Raw genomic sequence first — 20783 nt, 5'->3', positions numbered from 1 at the left:
TCTGGATTAGACAGAGGGGAGTGAAGGGAGGGGAGAGGATATGGGATTAGGAAAATAGAATAAAGAATCAGACATTATTACCTTATGTGCATATATGATTACACAACTGGTGTGATTCTATATCATGTACAACAGAAGAATGAGAAGTCATACTCCATTTACGTATGATGTGTCAAAGAACATTCTTCTGTCATGTATAACTAATTAGAACTTAAATTTAAAATGTTAAAAAAAAAAAAAAAAGACCGGCACAAGATGGGTATGGTGGTGCATGCCTATAATCCCAGTGGCTCTGGAGGCTGAGGTAGGAGGATCGCAAGTTCTAGGCCAGCTTCAGCAGCTAAGCAAGGCCCTAAGCACTTACTGAGACCCTAACTCAAAAGGAAAAATAAAAAGGATTTGGCACACGGCTCAGTGGTAAAGTGCCCTGAGTTCAGTCTCTAGTACCCACCCCCCCCAAAAAAAAACGGGCCTAAACACATTAATGCTCAATATGCTTTAACATTGTGATGAATGTGTTAGATTTTCCACATCATAATCTTCCAGTTTATTGGGATACAAGTTTCCAGAAATAGTAGAGTCCAGAACTTTCTCATGACTCAAACTTAAGCTCTGAAGCTATTGAGCAATTGTGTTATTGGAGGCCAAGCAGCATCCAAATGAGAGCTTGACCTTGGGTTACAACTGATGTGGCCAAGCTCAGTTCTCTGTGGCTTGTGTGTGGCCTGTTTTTTTTTTTTTTTTTTTTTTTTAATTGAGCTTAAACTTCATTGCTTGCCAAACAACCCAACTATAGTAGTAAAGAGGAAACTCACTTCCCCTTCTCTGGTATTCTGTACCACACGCAGGGGCTTGGCGTGCTCCAGTGGAGGAACAGCTGAGTTTCAAATTCTGTTGGTACTGGAGACCACACTTCTTGAATTCACCTTTTGCACCAAGGTTGATTTGCTTTGCCCAGCTTACCTAGCCTGGAAGGAAATCCTCTGCTTCCAAATGGCAGGCAGCTAAGATCTGACTCATATGCAACATGAGCAATCAAAGACCCATAAAAAAAAAAATCAAAGGCCTACTACCCCTCATACAGAGGGGTCCCTTTATCTTGCTGCTTTTCTAGAACAGGCCCTTGTTAGCCTCTCCCATTTTGTCTCCTCCAATGGCAGCTGGATCTAATGACAGCTCTTGGCTCTCAGATGGTACTCCAGGGGACAGAGCTGGCCAGGCAGGAAGAAGCTGAGATGGACCTGCTATGTGCAGAAGTAGATGGCATGATACCTTGGCCATCTGAAATGTCAGCCATGAAGATGAAGCAGCATGTGGTGCTTCTTGTAACAAACTTCTTCTGCACTGGGTGAACTGATGGGTCCAGAAACACTGTATTTAGCTAGGGTGATTCATTATACAATGGGCACGTGGGCCTCATTCAAATACAATACAGATCCTGTTCTATATGATGAATATAGAGAGACAGGTACATCTGGATTCATCCAAAGCACAGAGCACTTTAAATCTTAATTAACTTATAACCCATTGTAAGAAGGAGAAAGGTTGCTATGTTTCCATTTTACTGATGGGTAAATGGGGTTGTACAATGGCTGTCCAAGACTCCAACCTGGCTGGTGTTGTTAGAAGATCGAACACTGCCACAAAGCTCTTCCCACAGTGGAATTAAAATACTCATAAACTTGAGTTGGTATATTTGAATTTCAATTTTTATCATCAAATTTATCTTATATATCTCCCTGCATCTTCTTCTCTAGAAGGAAAAGTTTAATGTTTATCTCTCCTACTATTTTACAGGATGATAAAACATCTAAATGGGTAAGTAATCATGAAACTATTACACGGAAGCTTATGATTTACTCTCCACAAAAAATCGAAATAATTTTATTAAAAAAATTATTTTATAAAAAAAAGTATATAGAGTAATTTTATATACTTTTTCATTATCTCATCGTAGTTTCATCTTGGTGATTTGTATCTCGCCCAGAACAAGTAAGAACAAACCTGTAGGCACATTATAAGCTCTTAAGATTTGTGCATGGTACAACAGAAGTCTTTCAATCTGAAGAGATTAGCAATAGCAATTAAATAATCCTTATGAGTCAGGCTCGGTGGCACACGCCTGTAATCAGTAGCTTGGGAGGCTGAGGCAGGAGGATTGCGAGTTCAAAGCCAGTCTCAGCAACTTAGTGAGGCCCTAAGCAACTCAGTGAGATTCTGTCTCTAACTAAAATACAAAAAAGGACTGGGGTGTGGCTCAGGGGTTAAGTACCCTTGGGTTCAATCCCCAGTACCCAAAACCAAACAAACAAAAAAAGAAAACAAAAAATTCTTATATAGAGTAATGTGCCTCTTCCTTCTAATATATATTTTCAGGTTGAAGCATAAACTTTCAACTGTTGCTCTATTTGCTGAGCTAAAAATAAACATGCAAACAGTGCTCTAGAAAATTTTAAAAAACAGTTTCACTTCTCTTTCTCCTGGCCTTCATGAGATCATACCTGAAGTTATACATTTTTCAGGCATGTCAGAATCACCATTAGACAATGAGTGTGAATGAAGAGTAGTACAGCTGGTCTCCAAATAGTTTTTGATAACAAAAGTAAAAGAAGTTCAGAGGAAGTGTAACCGTCCCGCCCCACCTTCCTAGGGAAAAGGATGTCCAATCTACCTTTTAAGTTTTAAAATAAAGGGCTCCTGGGGAAGGAAGGAATGCAATACATACCTCGGTGTTCTCCCCGAGAGGGGTTTTCGGGTAGCTCTGAAGAGGATGTAACTGGTGATCACCGAGAACATTCCCCACATGGATAGAAACCGCCACCAGTAAAGCTTTATCGTGAAATACAAAGGGACGACCCACATCTGCAGCAAGGTTGCCAGCTGTCAGAGAAATGAACAGAAAGACTCCTTCAGTGACCGAGGGCCTGGATGGCATTTCCATTATTGTTTTTTCTAAAATTATCTTTCCGTGCTGAGGATTGAGCCCTGGGCCTCGTGCAGGCCAAGCACAAGTTCTGCCACTGAGCTAACTCTAACCACAGTGTCTCCGTGACACTCAGAATCGGCTCTGTGGGGGATGCCTACACCATCATGGCTGCACTAAGCTACTGGTTCACCGTCCGACCATGATCTTTTCCCACACATGCCAAGCTGCGGAGTGAACGGGTGCGTCCACCTGATATTCAAATGGGTGACAACCCTAAATACCTTTCATCTCACTATTTCAGAAGCCATCTGGGGCCTCAACAGCAATGTGTTTTGGACACACAGGTCTCCCCAGAGTCATAAAATTGGGGATACTGATGCCTGGGCTAATCAAAGGAGATGCTGGGCAGGAAACCCTGAGAACCACGCTGCGTTACCCAGAGCCATCACGTGCCCATGTGAAAGTGCACAGCGGTGCCTAAGGAGGAAGTGACAGTCAGTGACTTAAAGGTAGCTCTGGGACCTGTTCCACCTGCCGTCCCAGGGTGCTCTGCAGCTTAGCGACCTTGCCCTGACTGTTGGATCTGCATCTCACCAGTCTCTCTTCTTCGGTGGCTGGTACCTTTTCCAGGTGGCCCAATGTGTGGATTACTCTTTTTCTTCTCTGTATAAGCCCTTTGTGGACTATGTCATTGACCAGAGTTCAAGTAACCTGAAGAGGGTCCTTTAACCTGGCTGTCCCCAGTCCCAGGGGCTGTGTGAGTCACTGACTTGACAAGGGTACCGTAGTAATAGTCCTTCTTTTTGGAGAAGACCTAAGGCCAGCCAGTCCTCTCTCTTTGGAGAGGCAGAGAGGTTTGGACAATAGCAGTAACCTCTGGTCTTTTATGTGTTCAGACTAATTACCTATTATTTGCTCACAACGAACATAAAGGGAATGGCAAAGAGGTTTTGTCCCCAAGTGTAGAAGTTCTTTTTCAGAGGCACCTGCAGCACTCTGTGGAGGATTCTGAATCTGGATCCTGGTTTGGCAGTGAAGAGTCCCACGACTGGTAAATGACACCTGCCCGGATGTGGGAAGAGTCGTTCGAGTTTGTGCATCTCAGACTCATCATCCTGAGTATAAAGAAGACTAATGTCATTTGTTTCCTAACACTTCTTAACCTTTGTGGCGAAAGGGGAAGGTTTAGGAGAAAAGTCCGTGGGTACATTTTTGGCTCCTTTAAATAAGGGCTTGACCTTGACTTTTAAGGTCAACAACAGAAACTACTGGACAGGTCTTCAAAATGTGAGTTACAAAGGCAACTCATAACCGTCTGCTTTCATTGTTGGACAAGAAGGTGTTTCCTGGGTTCTTTATTTTCATTTTGATGCCGCCTCCCTGAAAACGGAAGATCTGGAGTCCGAGAATTGCTCTAGATCTTTCAGAGAACATTCAGATTGTTATTATACATATACACTTGAACCAAAATACCCGTGGAACAAACCTGATATGAATATCTGGAGAGTTCACAGGGGGATATCCTATAACCTAATTTTTATTTTTATTTTAAATTCCAGGGAATATTTTCATGGAAAAGGAAATATTTTTTACTCTTCTGAATTAGATAATTGCTTCAATTTTCTATCCTATGAGGTGTGTGTGGTCCAACTTCATGACTGAGTTATAGTCTTTATTTATGACACCGAGATAAGTATATCTATACAGGTGGTAGAATTTTTATTCAAGGAAGCAGAATATTTTCTTGAAGACCTGGAACCACATCTAGATGAGTAGGATTCAAGCTCTACTGACCTTCAAACTCAGCATAAGCAACCTTGACCCTCTCTGGCATTGACAATACAAATTACAGCCCCTTAGAAAGAGCTCATCAGTATTTGTGGTTATTTCTTTCCTGTAGATGATTACAGAGAAAGTTATCTATCATAAATTATACATTTTCTAACTTTTAAAACTCTATTACTTTTGATATTTTGTCCTTCAAAATTGGATCATCTGTCATTTGTATTTTTCATCTAATGACGATTTCTTTTTTATCTTCTCCCCATAAAAATGATGAGTTCTTTGAATAAAAGTTGAGTCACTTCAATTTAACTCATCAAAATGCTTTGGATCAGGAGCCAAAATTTGTAAGACTGATCCATTTCTTCAAATCAATAGAGTTGAAATCTACAATAGTTTGGAGCTACAGTTGGACTATATTTTTATAAAATGGGTTCCCTCCCTGTGGATTTATAAGAATGAACCATTTCTAGAAGATCTCAAATTGCTCTTAGTTGATATCTGTATTTAATTAACAATTAACAATGAATAACTATGTTCGATATACAGGCACACTACTTTTTAAAATAGGCTTTGGAGATCAAAATGAAGGGAAAGCTAAAAATCGTTACCATGCATTATATATGCAAATATTTAATTTCTTAAGTATCTTTAAAGTGTATACCCAGCACCGTATTTTATCAACATGCAAAGAGAAGGGTCAGAGCTTTGCATTATAAATTCAATAGTTGTACGAAAAGTTATTTTGAAATGAGGGCCCCATTTCATAGCAATTTAAATGATTCTTTATCAATTTCCAGAGCAGTTAAAACTTCTCATTTTTAATAGTAACTGCCACATGTGAAATGTAGGAATGCTGTTCCTCATAAATAAACACATGAAAATGTGAAATCGAGGCACTTACATGCAAAGGAGGAAGCTTGGTGTCTGGAACACATTACTAATGCCAGAAGGGTCACCATCTGGGCATGTGTGTATAAAACACATCTGCATTGCTGGCGAAGGGCAGCCTGTGCATCTGGATCATATTACGCACGTTCTCCCCACCCATACATCATCGCAGGAAGAATTTCCTGATGAATCAGATGGTGCCCAAAGGTACCATGGTTTTTTTTCCTTGTTACCATGCATGTAATGAATGTGAAAAGGATTGCAGATCAAGTCAAAACAAAGATATCTTTCATCTGTCTAATCGTAGAGCATGAGAATGCCATGCAATATTAAAAAGGGAAAGGAAGAAGTTATGCAATGCTCATTTCCTTTGCATTGCAAATACTCAACTATCTGCAACCATTTGTGTGTGTGTGGATGGTGTTCTGGGAGAGCAGAGAGATGCGCAGAGGTAAGCAGAGAAGTGTTATGGAAATACACAACTCCAGAAAACCCTGCTGCTCTCAGCACAAAGATAATAGATGAAAGTGTGGGCCTAAATCGAGCAAGAAGAAAGGAAGGAACCTCTGCACCCTTAGAAATTCAGTCGGTCCATGCTTCTCTCTCCAAATCAATCCCGATAGTTGATTTTGTTATTTAACTGTTAAATAAGATTCCGTAATGTTGTGTGCGAATATAAGAACATATGTTAAGAATGAATGTATTTCTGCCTTGCCACATTAAAAAAAAAAATTCCTAGTGTTTCACGGCTATTAATAGACAGGAAGTTTGATTTAAAGACAGCAGTGTTTCAATCTGTGACAAATTATTTGCCTGTGTATTGAGGCCAGTTAATAGTGCATCTGAAACCGTAATTTTAAGGCCTTCTTTTAATTTGAAGAGTAATAGAAGGATTCTTTCTTGGCACCCTGCTCCCTACTTCCTGAAAATATGAAAAGTAGGTGCACTTAAGGGAGGGTGGAGAGAGTGGTATTAAAAGAAATTTTATTTTTAATTAAATGCTATTAAAAGCTTTTGGAAATAATTTAACTTTGAAGTTCTGCCAATGTCTGCACCATATCAAGATTGCCAGCTGTAAAGAGAAAAATTCAAATATTCATATGGTCGGTCTACATGGTGCTAAAAATGTGGCTATTTGGAACAATGCAGGTATTTGGTCATATCCCAAGCAAAATACATTTTTTTCCTTCTACTCACTTTCTATCTGCACTTTTTGACATCACAAAGGAACAGTTAATATTATATTTTTATACTTTATTTTTTAAAGTAAATCATTTCCTTTGTTTCAAGTATTTATAATAAGCTGCTTTGAATTAAACAGCTCTATAGACCACAGAACATAATCTGTCTGGACAGATTAAATGATCACTTTAATTTTTTGTTTTAAATACTTATTTTTAGTTGTAGTTGGACACAATACCTTTGTTTTATTTATTTATATGTGGTGCTGAGGATTGAACCAGGGCCTCACATGTACTAGGCAAACGTTCTACTGTTGAGCCACAACTCCAGCTCCATAAATGATCACTTTAGAAGAGGAACATTTTTGTTAAAAGTTTTATCTGAAAATATTCTGGACTTTATGAATTCGTCTCTTTCTTCTTAAATACATGATCTGAATTATGCTTGAAGTTATGTGAAAATAATACCTTTAGGTTATAAATAATATGTACAAATAGCAACATTGTTAGCATACAGAGCTATTCACATGTGTGTGCATTTCCTACTTTTTTTCTAATTTCATTCACTTGCTTATGTATAAACTCCCACTCAACCAGCAAGTAACCTGGTTTCCACTATTTGTCATCTATTTACTTAATTGTTCCATTCCAGTATACACCTACAGCTGTGTTAGGATTGTTAAGCCCTTCTCCCTTGATAAAATAACTTTATCAACCAGAGTACAGTGCTTATGTGCAGCTCCCATTGCCTTAATTTTCAGAGTGCTCATTTTCAAAGTTACCTAGATCTGTACCCCTGACCTCCACCCACCATCCTCTTTAACAAAGTTGTTTCAGATCCTTGCAAAGCAGTTATATTATTTTGTCATGGTCTGCATTTCTCTCTGAGATTCTCCAACCCCCTAACTGGACACTTTCTAAAGTGTCCATACCTTAAAGTCCACTTTTGGCAACATACAATTCTGTGGGACTTGACAAATGGACCATGTCTTATAGTCACAATTATAGTATCAGACAGAATAACTTTACTGCTTTGCTTCCTCCCCTTCTTCCCTCTGAAGCACTGGCAACCACGGATCAATTTACTGTGCAGTTTTAGTTTTCAGAATGTCATATAACTGGAAACGTGCGGTATGCATCCTTTTAATACTGGGTTGTATCACCAAGGTTCCTTCATGTTTCTTCATGGCCTGACAACTTCTTCCTTTTTGTTGTTGAAGAGTATTTCACTACATGGCTGTATCGTAGTTTGCTTGTTTATTCAGCTTTTAAATGACATCTTAGTTGCTTCTGGATTGAGTGACCATGGATAAAGGTGACATAAATATTTGCATGAAGGTTTTTGTGTGAATGTAGACTCTTCATTTTAATGGGGTAAATACCCAGTACAGTGACATATGGATCATATGGTAAAACTACAAATAGCTTTGTAGGAGGCTGCCAAATTTCATCCAAAGTGACTTTCCAATTCTTTATTTTCCACAAGCGTTCCTGCTCCTCTGCATTCTTATTAGCATTTGATATTGTCAGGTTCTTGACTAATAAATTTCAGTCATTCTTGCATCATTTGTATCTCATTGTTATTTTAATTTGCAAATTCCTAGGACATGATGATGAGCTTCTTTTCATATACTTATTTGCCATCTGTCCATCTTTTTTGATTGTGTGTTTTTCAGATCTTTTGCCATTTTTAAAATTAGTTGCTTTTTTAGGTTGAGTTTCAAGTATATTTTGGATATCAGTCTTATTATTTAAATGTTTGATTACAAATATTTTCTCCCAATCTGTGGCTTGTGTTTTTTTTTTTTAAATTCTCTTATCAGTATCTTCTACAGAACAGTTTTTAATGTCAATAAAATCCAATTTACCAATTTTCTCTCATGGATCATGCTTTCAATGTCATGTCTAAACACTCATCACCAAACCCAAGTTCACATAGAGTTTTTTTTTCCTATGTCACCTTTTAAAAGTTTTACATTTAGGTTGAAGATCCATTTTTGAGTTAATTTGTGTGAAAAATATTGACTTCGTGTCAAGATTAATTTTTTCTTGTTTGTTTGGAAGGCCAATGTCCTATCAAGAATCTATTTGAAAAGACTCTTCTTTCTCCATCAAAGTGTCTCTGATCCTCTGTCATAGAATGGGTTGACGTTGACCATATGCGGGTCTACCTGTGGGTCCTACATCATAGGCCAACAATCTAATGTCTATTATTTGCCAATACCACACTGATTACTGTTGCCATATAGTAAGTCTTGAAGTTGTATAGTGTTATTCCTTCCACTTTACTCTTCTTCGGTGTTAAATTTTCTATTTTGTGTCTTCTAATTTTCTGTATAAACTGTAGAATCATTTTGCTTTGTTTGATGTTCATAGACTAGCTTACCAAAATTTTGATTGGCTCAACTCGACTCTATAGATAAAGTTGGGACAAATACCTAAACAGTATTGAATCTTCCAATCCATGAATACAGAATATCTTTCCATTTATTTTAGGACTTCTTGGTTTTCTGCATATAGATCATATTTTGTTTGAGTTACACCTGAGTATTTCCCTTTTATTGTGTTTTAATTCAAATTCCATTGCTTATTGCTAGTAAATAAGAAATTATTTGATTTTTGTATATTGATCTTGTGTCTTGCAACTTTGCTATAATCCCTTCTTAGTTGCAGGAGTTTTTGTTATTTTTTTTGAGGTTTTCAATGTAGACAATCATGTAATCTGCAATGAAAGAATTTTTTTCTGCTTCTTTTCCAATCTGTATACTTTTAATTTCCTTTTCCTTTCTTATTGAACTACCTGTTACCAGTATAAGGTTGAATAGGAATGATGGGGAGTCAGTCTTACCTTTGTTTATCTGTTTTAGGGAGAAACTATTTAGTTTTTCACCATTAATTATGCAATCTGTAGGTTTTTGTTGGTATTCTTTATCAAGTTGAGGAAGCTACCCCCTATTTTCAGTTTGTAGAGAATATTGATATAAATGTGTGTTGGACCTTGTTCAATGCTTTCTCTACATCTATTGACAAGCAATATGACTTTCTTCTGAAGATTTTTAATATGATTGATTACATAAACTGATTTTTAATTGTTGAACTACCTTTTCATGCAGGGGATAAATCTCACCTTGTCATGGTATATAATGTTTTTCTTATTATTATATTGGATTTGCTCATATTTGGTTGAAGGTTTTTGAACTTATGTTTGTAAGAGATATTGGTTTATTCTTTCCCTTTCCTATAATCTGGTTTTGACAGAAGAGTATTTCTGGCATCAATGAATGAGTTTGCTTCTAACTTCTGGAAAACAATGTATAAAACAGGTATTATTTCTTCTTCTTTAAATGTTTGGTAGGATTTACTAGCAAAACTATCTGGGCTTGGTGCTTTTTTTTGGGAAAGTTAGTAATTTTTCATTCAATTTTTTTAAAAAATAAAGGCCTAATCAGATTATCTTTTTCTCTTGGGTGAATTTTAATATAATTTATATATTTCGAGGAACTGATTGATTTCTTCTAAGTTACCCAAATTTATGGGCATAGGATTATTTATAATATACCTTTAATTTTCCTTTAATGTCAATAAAACCTGTAATGATGATCTTTCTTTTCTGATATTAGTAACTTGTGTTTTCTCTCTTCTTGGTTAATCTGGCTATGGATCCATCAAATTTATTGAGGTTTTTCAAAGAGCTAGTTTTTGGTTTTATTGAGTTTCCTCTATTGGTTTCTTATTTTTTAATTTCACTGATTTATTATCTAATTTTTATCATTTGTTTTCTGTTTGCTATTGGCTTAAATATTCTTCTTCCTGTGGTTTCTTCAAATGTATTCTTATAGATTTCTGATTTTTCTTAATTTCTAATATATATTTAATGCTACTAAATTTCCACTTAAGTAGTGTTTTCACTGCATCTCATGAATTTTGATAAGTTGTGTTTCAATTTTCACTTAGTTCAAATTATTTTTAATTTCTTGAGTTATTTGACCCATAAGTTATTTAATGTCCAAATAATTTATCACATCTCCCTTCCCTTCCCTCTTCTCTTCTTTTCTCTCTCTCTCTCTCTCTCTCTCTCTCTCTCTCTCTCTCTTTCTTTCTTTTTGCCAGGGAATGAACTCAGGGGCACTTAACCACTGAGCAATATCCCCAGCCCTATTTTATATTTTATTTATAGACAGGGTCTCACTGACTTGCTTAGCTCCTCGCTGTTACTGAGACCGGCTTTGAACTCGCGATCTTCCTGCCTCAGCCTCCTGAGCTGCTGGGATTATAGGCATGAGCCATTGCGCCCTGCTCCTTATGATCTTGAGAATAAGTGGTGTACACTGTTGTTGGATGAAGTATTCTATAAATATCAACCAGAGCAAGTTGATGAACAGAGTTGCTCAGATCAACTCAATTGTTACTGATTCTCTGCCAGTCAGATCTATCACTACTGAAAAAGGAGTGTTGAAATCTCCAACTATATTATTGGATTTATCTATTTATCTTGCAGTTGTATCAATCTTAGCCACATATATTTTGGTGTTTTGTGTTAGGTGCATATACATTGAGAATTGTTGTGTTTTATTACATAACTGACCCCTTTATCATTATGTATGTTTCTCCCTATTCCTGATCATTTTCCTTGGGCTGAAGTCTGCAACTTAGTCTGAAATTAATATAGCTAGTTACACTTTCTTTAGATTAGTTTTAGCATTGCAAATTTTTCCCTGAACCTTTACTTTTAATGTATCAGTATTTTCCCAAGTGGGTTTCTTGCAAATGACATTATAATTGGGTCTTAGTGTTTTTTAACCATTTTGAAAATCCCTATATTCTAATTGATATATTTAGACTGTTCACATTTGAAGTGAGCATTGTATAGCTGGAGCAATATCTACTATATCTATAACTGTTTTGTATTCGTTGCAATTGTTTTTTGCCCCACACTCCTTTGCATTCTTTGGTTTTAAGTGAGCATTTCATGGATTCCATTTTCTGTTCTCCTTTAGCATATCAACTATACTGTAATAAATTTTTAGTGGTTGTCTTAGAGTTTGCAGTATACCTTTACAGCTAACCCAAGTCCACTTCCAAACAGCACTGCACTGCTTCACACCTGGTAGTGCAGACGGCTTACAACAGAAATCTCCAATCCTCCCTCCCATGGTATTCACTTCACTGATCCATATGTATAACACTCCAACGCAGTGTTACTATTAATACTTTGAACAGTTATATATTAGATCAATTAAGAATAAAAGATCTTATTTTGCCAACATTTATCCTTCTCTGATACTGTATACAGATCTAAGTTTCTTACATCATTACTTCTGAAGAGCCTTTTAACATTTCTTGCAGGTTAGATCTCCTGGTGATGATTCCTTCCCCTCCTCCTTTTTGTTTGAGAATGAGAAAGTTTTTATTTCTTATTTAAATTATCCTTCTTGTAAAGGATAACTTCTGTGGATATAGAAGTCTGGGTTAGTGGATTTCCTTTTCCCTGAAGATTTCATTATTTCACTCTGTTGTTTTCTTGCTTCTATGGTTTGTACGTACAAATCGGATTCATTCTTACCCTTGTTGCCCTATAGGGAAGGTTTGAATTTTTTTCCTCTGGCTGTTTTTAAGATTTTCTCTTTGTCTTTGGCTTTCTGCGGCTTTTTGCAGTGTGAATTTGATATGCCTAGGTATAGACTTATTGATAATTATCTTACTTGGTGTTTGAGTTTCTTGGATCTGTGGATTGGCGTGTCTTTGATTTTGGAAAATTCTTGGCTGTTACTTCTCCTTTTAGTGTCACTTGTAATTTCTGAGTGAAAAGCAGACATGGTTTAGGTGATGGGAGCTGAAATAAATGGACCATTAGTATGAGGTTTTGTATTAATTTGACTAGGAGCTGGCTGTGTTTAATGCTTGCTCTAGCTGTAGGTGTCAGAGGCTTCAATTTCCACTAGTGTCTTTGTTTGTTGTCTCTGGGTTTCCATAAAAACACCTTTTTACATAGAATCTATACAAGCTCTTTCAGCTGGAACTTGCTGCATTTCACGGACACCCCTGGATGTGGTGGTAAAGTAGCAGTGAAACCGAAATTTTTGAGATGAAACTTGATTACTGGCTTCTGCCGGCGGGCGGGACAGGTGAGACTGGAGTTTCTCCACGGCTGCTGCAGGGTGGAGTCTGCGTAAGGCTGCAGGTCTCTGCAGCCAAGAATGCTGCAGTTCTTGATGGTGGGCTTTGTCCACCACTGATGAGGCCCCAGCAGCTCACCATCAATTTCTTTTTCTTTCCGGGTTCTTATCTTCTGAATTTGAAGAGTGAAATCCACAGATCAAGATGAGTGAGTCTATGAGTAGGATTAATTGAAGAATAGACACAGGAACAGAACACTTGCAGGCAAAGGAGGACCCAAGAGCAGTTTTTCTCCATCAGAGTGTGCCAGTCTATAGGTTTACGTAGAGCTTGGGTCCCTGCTAATGGTCCAAACTCAGGCTAAGTAGGGTTTGAAAAAAGTACCAACGCCACTGGTTCAAACTTGTGCTAATTAGGATTTGGAAAAGTGAGCTACTGGTCAACTCTTGAGTCCCCACTTCCATTCAGGTCTGCCCAACTTCCACTTTCTCCCTGCAGGTCAGGAGGTGGGAGGTTGAGGTTGTCAGATGGTCTATGCTTACGGGTTCTGAGCTGCAGCACTGCACGGAGAGTGAGTCTGAAGTAGGTGTCCATTCCATGCCCAGGCCTGGCCAGCAAAGGCTGTGTGCCATGGCTTGCAGGACTTCAGGACCACCCTGCCTACCTGGTGGCTCCAAGAGGCAGCAGGGCATGCTAGCTGCCTGGGCCCCAACTCACCCAGGCTGCCACTCCACTGCTGCCCCTCAGGAGGAACTAGTAGGCCAGCTGTGTGGCTGCCGGGGCGCTGTGTCAGCAGGGGAATTCTGCTACCCCGTGTTTAAGTCTCTTTTCGTCACTGGGCTATGACCGTCCCAGGTGTTTCTCAGTTTTTTGACTCTGTTAGGCGGCACAGGAAGGCTCGAGGAAGGTGGGGTGGGTAATCTCTCTCCCTTAGCACCGCGCAAGTTTCTGGTGAAATCTTTTTCCCTTGTGTTATTGGCCTTTTTATGAAGAGATTCTGTTCTAATTCAAAATGGTCACTTGCCAGAAATACTAGGGTTCCTCTTGGGTTTTTACTATGAGAACCCGGTAGGGATCCTGGAATTAACATTTATGAAAATGTGGGGTTCCCCTAAGACTGCGGCCACCAAGAGCTTCTCCATTCTTGCACTAGTCTACACTCCATGTTCAGCAATTCTCGAAGTCCCTACAAGTCTATGGCTCTGATGGCTTTTGCTCCCAGGGAGCAGATCTTACCTGCATTCACCCATTTCTGTAGATTTTAAGGTGGTGGTTTTCCTTGTGATCTCAATTCTCTGACAGGTTCAAGGAAAGTTTTTGATATTTGGTTTATTCAACATTTTCCTTCTAATGTGGGAGTGATGACCGAGTTTTTCACATGTTGGAGCTGAAACCAGAAGTCCTTCCGATTTTTTCACATTCTATCATTTTTAATACCAGGAAACTGAGGCTTGCTGTGGTTAAGGGAGTAGCTAGAGTCTTCCAGCTCCTAAGCCAGCACTCTTCCCTTCGTCATCCTGCTTCTAGTTCCTATTAATACATCTCACAAAAGCAGTCTAGGGAACTGGCTTCAGAAAAAGCATTGGAAAGCATTCAGAATCAACTAGTGGTACTAAACACTCAGGATGTGTCAATCACCATGCTAGAAATTCTCATAGGGAAATATTTCTGAGTTGTGAAATCTTATCTTTCTGCAAGATAAATCCTTACCTTAAGTACCTGATCTTTGCAGATAAGGAAATCATGGCTCAGAGATATTTAAGGAGCTTGTCTTTGATATAAGAGCAAATAACAAATGGAGTTGGCATTGAGTCTTCTCTCTGTAACTAACTAGTTATATGACTTGGGCCAACTTATTTAAGTTCTCTGAGCTATACTGCACAAAAGGGGATAAAATACTAATTACCACTCTAGATAACTAAGATACAAATAGCACTTATCATGGCTCCAGTACCAATTTGTTTAAAAATTTATAATTTATATATTACTATAGTAATAACTAATAATTATTATGAGTGTTATTATAATTAATATGATATATATTAATATGTTACTAAAAATTGATGAGGGTTACAATATCAAATCATGAAAATAAACTTTATTATATGGCCCCTCTTAGAACAGAGCCCCAAACTGCATGAATCATAAATGTGTTCAGAGTTCTCAGCAGGGCTGGTAGGTCCCACATAATCTTAGGTGCCAAGAGAAATAGTTTAAGAGCTGGATGAGCTTTTAGGCCAGCATTTGTGGAAATATGTCCACATCAAAATCCAGCCCAAAGACATTAAATTGGTTAGTACATTTGGTCAGCTTTTAAAAAAAATATTGTTCAGGAAGAGTACAATAACAAAAACAGTGTTAGAATAAGCTCCTGGAGCTTTGAGAACCGTTTCCAACTCAAATGGTTGCAGATGTCACTAAGAGTTCCTGAAATGGCTGTGTTTGGTGCCTGGCTCTGGAGGTGAATTTCCAAGAAGGGATTCAAAACACAGGTTCAAGTCAAGGCTCCATCCTGGGAAAGCTTGTTCTCACATACTGGCTCTCAACTTGAGCAACAAGGATCAGCAGAGACATGCAGAGGCAAGAGGCTGCTCAACTTATTACTAACAGATTGATGGGGGTTGCAATATCAAATCATGGAAATAAGCTTCACTATCTGACCCCATCAGATGGGCTGATGGACAAAAGAGTCGAAAACATCCCAGAATCTGACCAAATCTCTAAGCTAACCTAGCAGGGTCCCATCAGAGCCACCATGAGACCCAAATCTGTCCTTGACGACTATGGGAGCATCTCTTTGTAGGCCCCTGGCTTTGTCAAATTGCAAGAGAGGCCATGATCACAGTCACTCGGTCATCTCCATGGCGATCCTTGGGACCACAGAGTCCTCTGGGTAGCCATAAAACAGGAGCTGTGCAATAAAAGGAGACAGGAACAGCAATACTGGGGAGAAAACCTGGGGTGACTGAGGGGGTCTGGGAGGCTGTCCAAAGCAGTATCTGTGGAGAGACATTTCAGGTGGCAGAGGTTGCAAGTGACAATGGGAAATGACTCACATGCTCCAGCCAACTGTTGTGATCAGGCTCCAAAATGTCAGCCTGGGTCCAGCGTAGGCTAAGTCAGCTAGGGTCAGGCCCAGCAATGGCCATGTGTCTTCATAGGGGTCTTGGCTGCTGGGCACATCTATCTGGGGTCAGGTGTGAGGCCAGTGTGTGAGCTCTACACTTACTGGTGTAATGACACATCCTTAGAGTTGACATGGGAACAATTTCTTCAAACACAAGGCAAGGACAGAGGCTTTTTGTCTGCTACTCAAACGTCATCAAATAAAAATGGCAGAGGTACTTGGCACCATTAAGTTACCGGCTCATGTGGCCTTGTTTCTTTCCAAGGGAAGGAGCTTCCAAGGCAAAACCCACACCTGTTACCATGGAAGCCAAACTTTCTTTTCTGTACTTAATCTAGAGATAGTTATCACTTAAAAAGAGAAGATAGAACACAGCTGTGAACTAATTGCTTAGGAATCCAGTTTCTTTTTACATAAGGATTCTAGAAATTGAATCTTAGTTATTTTGAAGGTAGAGAAACTATAATTAAGATATATTTAAAGACTTTCTCTTTGATATGAGAATGAATAACTAGCAAGGTTTGATTCTAGTCTGATTCATTTAAAAATATCAGTCAAGTACAATATGAAGGGTGACTAATAGACATGACAATAGTGACATGGCAGAAAACCCATGTATTTGTTCTAAAAAAAAACAAAATGGGATTCTTTTTCTTTAAAATTTCCCAAACTGAAATATTATATAGTATTGAGAATTCTTTTAAACCCTGTACTATACAAGAAATAATGTTTATGATGGGTAAAAATACATAAAATCCTAGTCTGGGCTAAGGCTTCATATTTTATAGGAAGTCTTATATGCTCAAAGAGTGGTCTCAGAATCAGCGGCAGCATCAGCACCACCTGGGAACTTGTTAGACATGTAAATTATTGAATCAGAAACTCTGGGAGTGGGACCTAGGTGATTCCCAGGCACCCTAGGACTTAAGAACCACTGCAATGTCAAGGTCTCAGGTCCAGCAAGGACAGAGTATGACTCTAAGCCCTGAAATGGGGAAGTTCCAGTAGACATGCTCCAGTGGGATTGTCCTGTGATAACGAGAGACTTCTCTGTGTTGTTGAGGTGTTTGCTGTGGACACATTTCCATGGATATGCATAATGGTCACACAGCTGCTGATATTTCTTTATGACTACTTATTGACTGCTAATGAAGCAACACGAGACAGCCCCAACCTTTTGTTTCTGCTATCCCCAATCTTTCTTTGCTTTAGTCATTGGCAGAACTCATTCATACACAAAAGGAAAATTGGTCTACTTAAAGCCGGCTGTCACAGCCTTGCCACGATTGACATTTGGGCTAGATCATTTCTGTACTGGGGAGCTGCCCTCCATTGTAGGAAGTTGACCAGCATCCTTGGACTCTACCCACCAGATGCCAGTAGCAGTTCCCCTCCTCCTCCATCCTGATCCCCCAACTAAATCGTGACAATCCAGAATGTCTCCAGATATTGTCAAAGATCTCTTGGGGACAGAATTGTACCTGCTTGAAAACCACTGATTTAAGCCAAAGCAGTAAGGACACAAAGTGGTCACAAAGGAGTAACGTGGCAATGAGAAGCTAAGTGGGCTTCCAGCAGCCAGGGGTGACTCACGTTGTAGGACCGGCCGTGCCTCTGTCTCCACTGCACCAGCACTACCTGGGCGACAACCAGGGTGCAGAGGAAGATCAAGATCATCTCCACGTGCATGGACTCGTGGCCACGGTGCATCTTGTACATCCTCTCCTGCTGCAGACTGGAACCAGCAAATGAGGTCATCTGAAAAAGCCCTCAACCTTTGCACATTTAGCGAAAGAGAAAATAACAGGTTGGGCTCATAGGAAGAGGAGGATTGCAAAAGCAGGTAGTAAGCTTTGATCACAATGCTTCTCTTTATTTCTCCCCTTCCCCTTAGGTTTGGGAAAAGGACAGCAGATTCTACCAGCAAAACCAGTTCCTCTCAGTCCTTTGCCTCCCCATGTGATTTTGAGTTCACTTTTTTTTTTCTTTCCAAATTAAGTAATGAAGCTGAGAAGCAAGATGGGCACTGGGAAGACAGGTTCCAGTCCCTGATGGGCCACTTCATGGACCCATAATCTTGGAAAGTCATTTATCCTCAGTTTCCTCATCTATAAATTTAAGATAATCCCTTTGTACCTTATGGTACTTATGATGTAAGCACATGTTATTTGTAGCTATATCAGGAAAAATACATATATTAGGCTGAGTCATATGAAACTGACATTTTTTTGAAAGTCAAAAGCAGTAGAATGTTGGTAATTTCGACCATTTTTGATAAAAAGGATATCCTGCCGAAGGAGCCTATGCCCAAACAGGAGTATATTATCCATGGGGCAAATGAAAGCTCCAGAGTGAGCTTGTTGTATAAAGTATTATACAACTATTATAGGAAGGAAGAATAGGCCTGAGCATTTTCTTAGATGAGCACAAACATTCAGATAATAGTCGGACTTTCAATTTTTAGCTGAACACTTAATTTTTTCACAGTGATCGAGAAAATGACTACAATCATATGGCATCTGGTTTGAAGTCCTAGAATAGAAGTGACTTTGAAGAAAACCTATAGCAGTGATCCTGGACCTTTGCTGCCAGTTAAAATCATTAGAAAGTCTTACAAACCCCAGTGCCCGTGCAGTACCCCAGATCAATTAAGTGATCTTTGCTGGGTATCAGGAGCAGGATTGTGTCTTCCACCTCCAGGATTCATGCGTTAAAGGTTCATTCCTGGTGTGTCACCTTGCCAGCCCAAACTCACCAACACCTTGATCTTGGACTTGAAGCCTTCAGAACGACGACAAAATAAGTTTCTGTTGTTGAAGCCTGCCAGGCTGTTCCGTATTGTCACGGCAACCCTGGCAAACTAATACAGATGACCAGGATGGGACCTAGCCATTGGTAATCAATTTTTTTTTAATTTAAATTAAATTTATTTTGAACTGATACATAAAAACATAAAAATATGCAGATCAGTGGAGTATCATGTGATGTTTTGATACATGTATACACAGTAAAACGTTTAAGGCATCAGTCATTTTTAAAGCTTTCCATGTGATTTTAAGGGGCAGCCAAGATTGAGAGCCACTGGCCTAGAGGAAGAGAGAGAGGCCCAGATTAAACATTAGAGAAAGGGGGAAATTTACAAATGCTGCCAGTTGCTTAGCATTCTCTCACCAGCAGCAGGGCAACACCATTAATCACAAAGTCTCTTAAAGTGAACTTTCCATTTAGGATTGGTTACAGTATGCAGTTAGCTAGTGTTTCAATCAGAAAACGCTGCAAGGGAATATTGTGTGCCAAAACACTGATTTTTTTTTTTTTTTTTTTTTTAAAGGCACTTGATGGGTATGTAATTGGGTCTCTCCTCTTCCAGCATTTCTATACAGTCTGGAAGTACCCTTCAGAAAAGGGCCCCTGCAAATCCCAGGGGTGCCCCCTGCTGGTGAAGACATAGAAATGAACCAGTAAATATTCCTGCTTCACTTCAGCTTCTTGGAGAAGGACCCTTTGAATGTTACTGTGGGGAGGCATAAACAGGCGGACTGAAAGCCTTTCGTTCATCAAGAGAAGAAGCTGGAGTCTAGATCAGAGAATCGACTTGAATAAAATTACATGACTTTTAGTTACTGTTGAAAGCGGCACTCAGGAGACAGGAATGATTTCTAGAAGCTCATACGAAAGAAAAAACTCATTTGTCACTCAGAAGAAAAGAAAGTAAAGAAAAATGAAAAGGGTACCAGAGGTTGGTTATGGTTTTTATACACCCAAATCCGAAATAAATATTTAATATTCTGTGTAATTAATGGATTTCCAACTTAGGCTATGAAGATATAGGAGTGAATTCATTGTTGATAGAGAATATCACTTGCACAGACAGAAAACAAAATATGCTTTATGATATTACTTCATTTGTGTGTGTACAGATGCATATATATACATACAAACATACACATTGAAAGCACATAGCAAATGGATTGATCTATGTGGAAGAACTTCAAAGATCACAAATTGATATACAATGTAAAAAGTATTTCCAGTTTTGAGTAGGGATACATTCATAATTGATCACCATACGACAAAAAAGGGAAGAAATCTTCATTTCTCCTCTTTTTGCGGTGCTCACAGTGTCCAAGAGTCCCATTGTAGGTCCCAGCACATAAAGAAATTCATATGTTTTATGTGCCTAAAATAAACAGCCACTTGATACTGCCATATTTTGAAGAATATGTTAATCCAGCTTTGTGGGATTGCATGGATCACACTAGCAAACACATGAAATCCGTGCAGATTTGGTTTGAAGTACCTTTTTGCTGTAGCTACACGGTTTCCTCATTCCACCTTCTTTATCCCAGGAAATATACAAATGAACTGATGACTTCATTCAGTTTCTCAAACTGTTAAGATGTGAATCTAATTTTTAATAAAGCGATTATAAAAAAATACTGATCACTTACTTCCACTCATCATCCGCAGAAAGCTTTGTGTGAGAGATCTGAAAAACATGAAAAACACCCTTGTTAAAAAAAACTCCTCATTTCCTTAGCTTTTATTTTATAGCTTATATTTTAGAGCATTCTAGGAGAAACCCAAACTGTTGAAAATAGCAATGTTCCCTGGGACTGGAATAATTTAGAATGAAAATCCTAATAAAATAAAATACACATTACAAGGTACACACAGGGTAGCACGTATCCAAACATCACATTACCCCATTAATGTGTACATTTATATTTTGTGTATCAGTTCAAAATAAATTTAATTT

At 38.7% G+C, this 20783-nt stretch overlaps 1 protein-coding gene across 11 annotated transcripts in view; it reads right to left on the bottom strand.

The window, feature by feature from the left end:
• The window catches only part of Rnf175 (ring finger protein 175), a 49920-nt gene that overhangs the window by 17168 nt on the left and 11969 nt on the right, over nucleotides 1–20783 (bottom strand). For 4 of the 11 annotated variants that reach the window (XM_078021998.1, XM_078021993.1, XM_078022000.1 and 1 more), the window contains 4 exons: nucleotides 20476–20513; nucleotides 17618–17759; nucleotides 3913–4041; nucleotides 2726–2880 (listed from right to left, as the gene is read on the bottom strand). In XM_078021998.1, coding sequence (XP_077878124.1) covers nucleotides 2726–2880; nucleotides 3913–4041; nucleotides 17618–17759; nucleotides 20476–20513 — 464 coding nt within the window. Of the gene's footprint in view, nucleotides 1–2725; nucleotides 2881–3831; nucleotides 3849–3912; nucleotides 4042–17617; nucleotides 17800–18779; nucleotides 18885–20475; nucleotides 20514–20783 lie in introns of those variants that run through there. The other 7 variants (XM_078021995.1, XM_078021997.1, XM_078021996.1 and 4 more) reach the window with 5 other exon arrangements.

Source organism: Ictidomys tridecemlineatus, chromosome 9 (assembly GCF_052094955.1).
Source record: "Ictidomys tridecemlineatus isolate mIctTri1 chromosome 9, mIctTri1.hap1, whole genome shotgun sequence".
Classification (NCBI taxonomy): domain Eukaryota; kingdom Metazoa; phylum Chordata; class Mammalia; order Rodentia; family Sciuridae; genus Ictidomys; species Ictidomys tridecemlineatus.
The sequence above is the reverse complement of the archived record's forward strand: the minus strand, read 5'-3'. Positions and strand labels throughout refer to the sequence as shown.